Source organism: Lupinus angustifolius, chromosome LG03 (genome assembly GCF_001865875.1).
Source record: "Lupinus angustifolius cultivar Tanjil chromosome LG03, LupAngTanjil_v1.0, whole genome shotgun sequence".
Lineage (NCBI taxonomy): Eukaryota > Viridiplantae > Streptophyta > Magnoliopsida > Fabales > Fabaceae > Lupinus > Lupinus angustifolius.
Window position 1 is genome coordinate 4,901,044 of NC_032011.1, and position 10,831 is coordinate 4,911,874.

The 10,831-nt window shown below is 35.5% G+C and overlaps 2 protein-coding genes across 2 annotated transcripts in view; both read left to right on the top strand.

Annotated features, from left to right (window-relative positions):
* LOC109342284 lies at positions 7,559-8,458 on the top strand. Its single transcript, XM_019580298.1, has one exon. The coding sequence runs from the start codon at positions 7,559-7,561 to the stop codon at positions 8,456-8,458; it is 900 nt and encodes a 299-aa protein (XP_019435843.1).
* The window catches only part of LOC109342285, a 2,532-nt gene continuing 462 nt past the window's right edge, over positions 8,762-10,831 (top strand). The window contains exons 1-3 of the mRNA XM_019580299.1: positions 8,762-9,346; positions 9,402-10,170; positions 10,261-10,821. Coding sequence (XP_019435844.1) covers positions 8,762-9,346; positions 9,402-10,170; positions 10,261-10,821 — 1,915 coding nt within the window. The remainder of the gene's footprint in view (positions 9,347-9,401; positions 10,171-10,260; positions 10,822-10,831) is intronic.

Consider the following 10,831-nt stretch of genomic DNA (forward strand, 5'->3'; position numbering starts at 1 on the left):
TATTTTTAATATATTTTAAAAGTAATTCATTAAAACAAATTGTCATTATTGAGAACTACAATAAAATATTTTACATATTTTAGAAAAATATTAAATAAAAATTAAAATTATTAAAAACTTTTGCTTTTCTGCCACCTCATGTTAAATATACAAGACAATTTCTGAATCATCCCCATTCTTGGAGTTCGTCTAATGGTCTTGTGAACTCATATTGTAATTTTTTTATATTTTGTTGATAACTTTCATGCAGAATTTCGAATTTAACTTAATATACTAAAGAATCTAATAATATGAAAACCTAATTCTTTTGTAAATTGTTTCCTAAAGAATCTCGAATCTAGACACGAAGAGTTGTGGAGCTAATTCCACAAACATAAAATCTTAGAAATTATTTTTTATTTCCGTTTTTCTTGTGACCAATGGAAAACCTCACAGATATATGTATAGTCCTTTTTAATTTAGGCTACTCAATTAAAAACTTATAAAATTCCTTCATTGTAATTATATACTACACTTTTAACACTAAATCAAGCGAAAAATGTGAGGCTATTTAAGACTTTTGAAGGTATTCTCAAGGCATACAACCTTGACTTTTTTCAAATAACAACCTTGACTTTTAAGATGTATGCAGTTTTACTCCCATAAGCAAGAATTCTTTCTATAATTTGAATTGATTACGGATGTCTAGCTTATTGAAATAACTCTACTTATCCAACACCAACAAATAACATTTGCCAAATGTTTGGTTAAAGCCTAAATGAGTAATTTTTGGGAAAAATTACGTAAATAGTATAGTCAAACTATACTATCACATGTTTGGTATACGTTTCAAAATATTTACGGAAGTAGTGTATTTTTAGAGAACTCGTGGATGATATCCACGACTTTGGAAAAGTTGTGGACTAGGAATGCGACTTCCCTGATACATTCTCTTTCCTTCATTTAAGTACTTCTATTGTATATAAATAATAAAATTATGCTTTAGCCTAGTGGTTTTTAGATTACATGGTGTGAACACTCAATTTTTGTCCGGCCCAGATAAAGCCCAAAATGCTTAAATTATAAATAATAGAACATTTTATTTATTTATTTAATTTCAATAAATAAAAATAATTAAAACTATGTTATGGAGGAAATATAATGAATACTAATATTAAATTTATGTTGATAAAGTTCATATGTCTAAGTGATGGGGTTAACCAAAAATCTAAAACAACAAAAATAAGAAAAAGGAATTAAATTAAAACGGATCCTAAAAAGGCACATAATCATTTCCCTAAGAAAAAAAGAAAAAAAATATTTTTTTTTGTTATTATTTTTTCTCAAACTTATTCGAATTTACAATAAATAGTATAGATGGCTTATTATAGATATTTCTCTTAAATTCCAAATAATCAATAAAATGGGTTATTATTTTAATTTATCGAAAATATAATTTTAAAATAATTTAATTCTAACCAAAGATATTTTTATTTTTATTTTTATGAGTTAATTCGGATAAATAAAAAATAAATGCATAAATCAATTTAACATGTTTTTTTAGAAAAGATATAAAAATAATATAATAAAATAATAGTTAAGTACTAAGTCAAATATGACTTGTGGGTGGTTTAAATCCCAGGAAAATAGTGATAATGGGCTAGCAAATTAGGGTTAGTTAACACAATTTTAGGGATTAAGGTTAAGCAATTTTTATTATAAATAAGTGGGTTTGTAAGAGGTTAGGGGGTTCCAAAAAATTCAACAGTGATGAAAAAAAAACACTGCCTAAAAAAAGAACCTGCGTGAGAGAAGAGAGATTCAATACAAAGTGATTTAGTGCAGCCATGACTATGCAGTTTCGGTGCAATCGTTTTTTGCGCAATCCAGGACCGTTGGATTGGCTAACCAGAATTTCCCTCAACATTGACCGCGGATTGACCAATCAGAGGTCGAAATGCGTCTCGGGTACAGTGCAACCGGCCACATCTGATCCAGCCCCCTGCAGGAACACGAGATCACATACATGCGAGCCTGCATGCGCCTCGTGCATCCATCCCCCTCCGCCAAGCACGTCCTGACACGTGTCAATGCGTTTCCCAACCTCTAACGCCTCCCAATCACATCCTGCCATGTGTGTCCCTTTGCAACCAGGTTCACACCCAATTAGTTTTAATCCACCCTTTTATTATTCATGTTGTTAATATTTATTTATGCATTTAAGGCATTTAATTTTAATCTGTTTTATTATTAATCAACCTAATTTTAATCTATTTTATTATTTGCTCATTTAACTTAAATTTAACAGGTTTCTAACCATGTATAAGAAATATATGATTTTTTGTTGTGAGTAAAGAATATTGCATAAAAATTAAATAACGATGTAATTCTTTTTATTTCTTTTTTTGGAACAAGCATTAAATGTGAAGAAAGTCCATGTTATTTTGATTAAATGATTATTATAATGGTACCAAACTTTATCATTTATGTAAATAATTTATGTTATATCATCAAATACTATTACTACTAATAAGCTGAATTGATTAAATGAATAATTAGTAATAAAATTTATTTGATATGACCCGTCCTAATATGGTCAAAAATAGCAAAACTAAAAAATACTTTCATGTACCTACCAATTGACAATTTATAAGGATTGTTTTTATTGTGATTAATAAAATTTTGAACGTGCACTATGTTTCTTTGTATAAAACAATAAAAAAATAATATAAGCATTTCACTTCAAAAAGAATAAATCAGTTTTGAGATTTAATCAAAGATGGGGAGAAGGTCGCCCTAGGAGCCTCTTTCTTCTCGAATCATCTTCGGATGGTCGCGCTACGCCGCCTCTTTTCAATCAATTAAATTCTATTTTTCTATTAAATAAATAAAAAAAAATAATCAAATAAACACTATTTTCAATAATAAACAAAACTTGCAAAATAGGTATTTTTGACTAGAAAAAAATACATTTTTATTAAAATACACTTAACCAATAAATCATTTTCTACTTAAAGAACTACGTAAGCCTTGATCCCCTTAATAGGGGTACGTAGGATCAAAGTCAATATTGCCAGGCACAATAATAAAAACAAATAGTTCTTTTCATAATAGGTAACTAATTAATCATAAAATATAATAATAATAACATTAATAATAATAACATTAATAATAATAAAGTTATATATTTTAATGAAGGATACCGCTTAAGGCGGACGGGTAGGGTGTTAATACCTTCCCTACCTTGTAACTGACTCCCGAACCTGGATATCAAAAACCCAAAAGCCCAAGGTAATTGGTCTTAAAAGATTTTTCTACATTTTTAACTATAAAATGTAATGACGACTCTAAACAAAGTCATGCAGCCGAAAATCGGGGTGCGACAGTTGACGACTCTGCTGGGGACTTTTTATTTAAAGTCCAGTCCATAATAAATAAAATATGTGACTGTTTATTTACCATTATTATTATTATTTATTTATTTTGATTAGTTAATTTCCAATAATATCGCATGCTTAATTATTAATTAATGTATAAATATAAAAATTGCATGCTTAATTATTAGTTATGTGTTATAAATATAAAAATTACATGCTTAATAAATATTACATGTTTAATTATAATTGTATGCTAATAAAATTTATGTTTAATAATATTGCATATTTAATTATAGTTGTATGTCAATAAAAATTTCACGTTTAATTATAATTGTAGTCTAATAAAAATTGCATGTTTAATTACCAATGGTAGGTCAACAAAAATTACATGTTGAATAAAAATTACATGTTTAGTTATAATCGTATTTCAACAAAAATTACATGCTTAATTATTAATTTTAATAATAAATAGGAGTTATATGCTTAATTTTAATTGTATGTATAAATAAGAAAAGTGCATGTTTAATTATTAAATATGAGTTGTATGATTTATTTTAATTGTATATAAAAAATGAAAATTGCATGTTAATTACTAATTGTATACAGAAATATGAGAATTGCATGCTTAACTAATAGTTACGGGTTATAAATATGGGATTAGTTTAATTATATGTATGAATACTAATTATGTGTTATTAATTGTTAGTTGTATGCATATATATATGTTGCACAGTGAAATAATTAATTGTATAAATTGCATAATTGCATGTTGTGAATCATTGTTTGTATCGTTCTTATTGCTATAAGATATAATGTACACATTTTAGGCACATATATGCTCTACACCCGGGTATTAGTGATACCTTTTTGGATAGAAGGGACACTAGCCTCAATAATCGCGGTTTTTGCCGCTTCTAAGTGTTGGTGATGTGGATCACTCATATTGTCACCTCTTATTCTGAGTTAGTCGCTCGAGCTGGTCTCTTGTTTCTAACATTATAATATTTGGGTTTCTCTTTGGAGAGAGATGCAATATGGGCACCTTATAGCGAGTCTAGAACTTGCCTAAGGGCGTCCACTGTGTGATAGAACCATACTTTAGGATATTGTGCTTGTATGGATTTGTGATTTATAAACATGTGTGTATTATAACATAGTGATAGATGATTGTGTCCTTTTGTCTTAATTTTTTTTTCTCACACATATTCACGTTATTGGAATTATATTTTTTTCTCCTTATCCTCACACTATTACAAAGAATTTTATATATCATCATACCATTAACTTAACAAATAAAAAAGGCATTCATTCATTGCCCAAAGTTAACCTAAACAACATATTCTTTCTATTTTCTTTCAAAACGAACAACTATATATTTTAACATATTAATCATAATTAAGACTAAAATATCTCAAAAAGGGGTTGTGCATCCCGGAAAAGAATTCACAAGCATTCATTCATCAACCATGTTTCATCAACAATATTTCATTAATCATATTTCATTAATCACATTTATCCATCAATCATATTTTATACATAAGTATTTTAATGAGTTTGTGTTTTTTTTATAATATGTGCATTAAAAGAGAGGCCATTTCCAAAAAATAAAATTAAAAAAACATGACAACCGCAAATAATTCTAGCAGCATATCGGTACCTAAAAAATCAACGAAATTGGATCTATCAATGACTAATGTGAGTTTCTTGGCCGAGCAAATTCCAAAAATGTCAGATGATGTAAAAAAACAATTCAGAGATAGCTATGGAGAATTATTAGACATAGTATTGGTCCAAGTTCGTCATCAAGACCTGGAGATTATGCAAGTTATGATTCGATTCTAGAATCCCATGCTTCGGGTATTTGAATTTCCTAACCTTGATGCTGCGCCAACCATTGAAGAGTATGAGGCTCTTCTGGATTTTCCAATGGATGGTAGACTGAGGCTCAATCAGTTCACATGTGGGCAAGTTGCTAATGAAGGTTGCACATGAGATCTTCTCGGCGTTCGTCCAGAAGTTTCAAACTTCACCAAGCAAAGAGGGGTAAACGGGCTGAAGTGGCATTTCCTAAGAAATCATATCTCTAAAGTGGCTGAAGAAAAGAATTGGACCTTATTTCAGCCTGCATTCGCTTTGGCCATATATGGGCTAGTCCTATTTTCGTTCATTGATAATATGGTAGATCAACCCGCTATGGACGTGTTCAGCAAATTCGTTCGTTTCAAGATCAACCCTACGGCTGCTATCCTGGCGGAGACATTCCTATCATTCCAAAGATATAAAGGAGGTCTTCAACGGAATGTTAGCAAAGTCCGAATTCGATTTTGCGTCCAACTCTTGCAAGTTTGGATCCTGACTCGGTTCAAACATCACAAATATGGGTTAGGGTCCCGCTATCCGTTAAGAAGGTTTCTCAATACTTATGTCGAGGATATGCCGCTTATCAAATGGAGGGAGTTATTTGAAGAGGTCACTCCAAGGAACTTCGCTGAGAAGTGTTGCCTCTATGACCGACATCAACAACTCATGTATTTGTGTGGCGAATTCCATAATCTAGTATTGATGGGGCTAAGAGGGTGTATCTCCTTTACACCTGCCTTGGTCCTTGGCCAACTGAAGTAGGGAGTTACTCCTGTATCTGATAAACAACTCGAGAGCATCTGTTTCTGGTACAAAGATGAGGGGCCATCTTCAAAGGTAGTCCAATCCATAAGAAAAGCCCTTAAGTACATCCATCTGCGTGGGCAAAAAGAGTTGGGTGAACACAAAACCTTCTATTCTGACGAATATAGATCTTAGAGGGCTGAGAGGATGAAGGGCATTAACACACTTTCGCTAGTCATGTCGCAAGTCAAGGGAGGGCCCACTCTAGAGGAGGTTGTACTCAAGGCAAATGTCAAATTTCTAGAAGCCTGACTTCAAGAGTCCAGGGATCAGAACAAGATGAAAGACATAGCACTCGAAAATTTTGGCAACATTGCTTCTGCACTCAAGGAAGAGATTAGGAGCCTGAAAAGATACTATGCCGACATGTGCTCGAGGTCTGGTAAAGTTGCCCTAATGAGGCAGAATCGGGCAATGGAAGAGGAAATAATAGATATGAGGGAGAGACTTGAGGCTAGGGGGCAAGCCTTAAGGATTAAAACGAAGGCAGAGAGGATAACTAGAGCAGAGCTGGAGCAGGTCACGGTCATTATTAGAGATTATCAGAAGGCCTTGGACCAATCCCACACGAAGGAAGATAACTATAAAAAGTCATTAGAACAGATGCAAGAAGAAGCCATCACTTGAGAAGCCCAACTGATGGATCAATTGACGGAGTTGAAGGAATCATGCGAGTTTTTTAAGGAAAATCAGGAAATGTGAGAATAAAAATGGCGGGATAGTTTCGAAGAATGCGAGAGGAAAGGGGACAATGGAAAGAAAATTGCCACAATATCATTGAGGGATTTGGAAACTTCGCGGATGGTTGGTTGGTAACATTCGAAGAGGCCCAGCAGGAATTTCACATGTACCTAGACACAGAGATACATCTAGCGATGAGGGCCCTTTTCGGTAGCTGCACTCGGGTTGCCAAGAAGCTCAGGTATTTGAGGATGGAATGCAATGGTGGATTCTAGTTAGTTTATGTAATTTTTTTTCTTTTTCTTCTTTCTCATTTATCATTATTAGTTTTTTATTCTTAGAAATAAAGCAGGGAATGGAGGAAATCGATGCATGTGATTCCCCTTTCTCAAATAAAATTTCGATTTATATTAATAAATGATATCTTTTTTTTTTCCGCGATGTTCTCTCTCAGCCAAGTTAAACTCACAAAAGTAATTTATAGAAAAAGATGCAAAAGAAGAAGAATTCAAAAAGGTTTTGAACCGTTCAAAAGTCACAATCTTGGTCTTCCAATATTCTAAAGATTGTCGTCAACCGTAGATGAGCTAAGAGACTACGCTCCTTAGTTATTAGTATACGTGGTTTTTTTTTTACTTTTACAATGGACTTTATGCTGCTAGAATTAAAGAGGCAATCCTGAACTGGAAAAACTTATTCACTCTAAATACTTCATCAAACCACACCTTAATCTAAAATGGTCTCATACACTTTACAATTTATTACAAATCATTCTTTTAAAAAAAACAACTTGCATTCATTTCTAGGTCAGCATTGCTTATCAACACCCCTATAACACACGACTCCGAGCTCGAAAGATGGTTGAATCTACAGACTCCAACCTGGATACCATAACTGAATTGGCTACTATGAAAGAGCAGATGGTGGAGATGTTTCATATCCTGAAAGCCCTCCAAAGCGAGAAAGAAAAGAAGGCAGCAGGCGGACCACGATCTCATCCAAGTTCTGGAAATCCCAACCAAGGGGTCGGTACTACCCAAACTCAAGACGGAAAGGACACCAACACAAAACAGAAAGCTCCACTAGATGATTCCCAAAGGGCTCCGCCAGGAGGTAATACACCACACACAGAGAAAGAGGCGGAGAAATTAAGCCCAATTGAAGAGAGATTGAAGGCTATTGAAGGATCCAGTTGTCCAGATCTGAAGAATTCTTTTGAAATGTGTTTAGTTCCAGATGTGGTACTTCCACCCAAGTTCAAGGTGCCAGAATTTGAAAAGTATAACGGGACAACTTGCCCCAAAAGTCATATGCACATGTACGCTACGAAGATGTCAGCATATCATGAGAATGATAAGCTCCTGATCCACTTCTTTCAAGATATTTTGGTGGGGGCTACTATGAGCTGGTACATCCAGCTAGAGAAAACCCAGATCAGAACATTTTTGGACCTGTCAAATGCCTTCGTCAAACAGTACAAATTCAATGAAGACGCTGCACTAGACAGAACTCAGTTACAGAACATGGCTAAGAAACCATCAGAAAGTCTGAGGGAATATGTTCAGAGGTGGCGGGGATTAGCATCCCAGGTCCTCCCGCGGTTGGATGAAGAAGAACAATTGTCGATCTTCATAGATAGCCTACAAAGCCCCTATTATGAGCGACTCATAGGTAACGTGACGACCAACTTTAATGTTCTTATTAAAGTAGGAGAAAAGTTGGAAGGTGGAATCAAGAGTGAAAAGATTGCCGAATAAGGTTTAGGTTCTGTAAAGAAGCCTGCCTTCATGAAGAAGAAAGACGCAGATACCCATTTCATTGCTGCGAAACCAAAGAGGTTCCAACCCTGACACAATAACCAAAATAATTATCATGCGCCCTCTCAGTTTGCACAAAATCATATACAAAACCAAAACACAACACAAAACCAAACACCAATCCATAACCCACCATTTCAAAATAATAATGCCTACCAGCCAAGACAAGGCTATACACAACAACCAAGAAATAATAACTACTACTAACAGGAGAGGAGAGCACCTGTGTTTGACCGGATTCTGATGACGTACACAGACCTTTTTGCCTATCTTCAAAGGCAAGGGATGATCACACCAATCCTAGGAAGAATCCCTGAAAATCCTGGACCATGGTATAATGAAAACGTCACTTGTGCTTATCATTCTAGAGCGCCAGGGCATCTGGTGGAAGACTGTAGAGCCTTCAAATTCAAGGTTCAAGATCTCATCAATGCCAAGCGAATTGATTTCAGAGAAACCAGACCTAACATCACTGGAAATCCTCTACCCAACCATGAGAATCAGAAGGTAAATATTATAGAAGAAAGGAATGAGGTCGCAATCATCGGCAAAGTTGAGGATGTGAAGATGCCCATGGGGTTCATCTTCTGGGAAATGTGCAGGCAAGGTTTGGTCGAAGTTATTACACCTGAGACACACAGTAATGAGACGAAGAGTTGCGAGATGCACGGATGTGTGGGCCACAGCTTGGAAGACTGTCAGGATTTCAAGGCACTTCTTCAGAAAATGATGTACTTGAAATTGATTGCCATAGGAGGAAGTTCTTTATACCCCCGAGATAAATGTCACAAAGAAGGGCCAATAAGAGACACTCGTACTCATACGCACGTACGAACCCGTTATAAATCCACCTGGGGGTGTTCAAACATATTTTTCTCAACAGCAATGGGAGTCGTTCATTCGGCATATGGAGCCTGTAATAACAAGTGAAGGGAGCATGTTTCCTTATGAATCTGACAAGGCAGTTCCTTGGGTCAACAAAGAGGAGCCGACTATGAGTCCTTCTATGGTTACAAACATAGCAGGAAATAGTAGAATTACAAGGACTAGGCGCATCTATGTTCCTCCAGAGGTAGAGAGGGGTCCATCTGGGGCAGCCAAAGGCAAAGAAAAATTTCTAGAGCACATAGAAAAAGATATTGAAGTGGCCTTACCTGAAGGGGTATCGAACGATGAAGCGTGTGAGTTCCTCAAATTTACCAAGCAAAGTGAGTATAGAGTAGTGGATCACCTGAATAAAACTTCGGCAAGGATATCCCTATTGTCCTTACTAATGAGCTCTAAGGCTCATAAGAATGTGTTATTAAAAGTGTTGAATCAAGCCCATGTCAGCCACGACATCACGACCGACAAATTAGGTGGGATAGTCAACAACGTAGTGGCAGATAACTACATATCTTTTCGTGATGAAGAAATATCCGCTGAAGGTATCGGTCATGTTCGCCCCCTTCATATTTCAGTTATGTGCAATGACTGCGTGATCGGAAAAGTCCTCCTAGACAATGGGTCGTCACTGAATGTTATGACGAAGAGAACTTTCTCCAGATTTCCAGTTGATACTTCATACTTGAGAGCTAGCTCTATGATTGTCAAGGGTTTTGATGGATCTCGTAGAAACGTGATGGGAGAAATGGATTTTCCGATCAAGATAGGCCCCTGCATATTCAATATATTGTTTCATGTGATGGACATCAATCCAACATATAGCTGCTTATTGGGACGTCCTTGAATTCATTCTTCAGGGGCAATACCCTCCACCTTGCATCAAAAAGTGAAATTCATAGTAGATGGAAGGCTGATAACAGTTTCAGGGGAAGATGTCATGGTGTCCCAGCCATTTGATGCCCGCTACATAGAAGTGACCGAGGAGGCATTGGAAACATCTTTCCAAGGCCTTGAAATTGCAAACACTACAGTTATGATAGAAGGGGCACCATTATTAAAACCATATCCGTCAGATGTTTCTCTTATGATGCCAAAAGTGATGATCCGTGGAGGCTATCAACCTGGGAATGGATTGGGAAAGTATGGTCAAGGCAGTAAGGAGATCATTATACCGAAGGCTAATAAAGGCAGATATGGCTTGAGGTATAGCCTTACCAAGGAGGACAGGCTCCGAATCATAGAAGCAAGGAAGGGTGAGCATCTGGCTCGGCTGGGGCAGTTCGGACCTGGGAACATAGTAAGGATTCCAATACCACACATTAGTCAATGCTTTGTGAGTTGTGGTACCGGACCCTCTGGAATGGTGGCCATCGTGGAGGAAGAAGGAAGGGAAGAAGAATCGGAGTTCGTGTACTGGTGTCCCCCAGG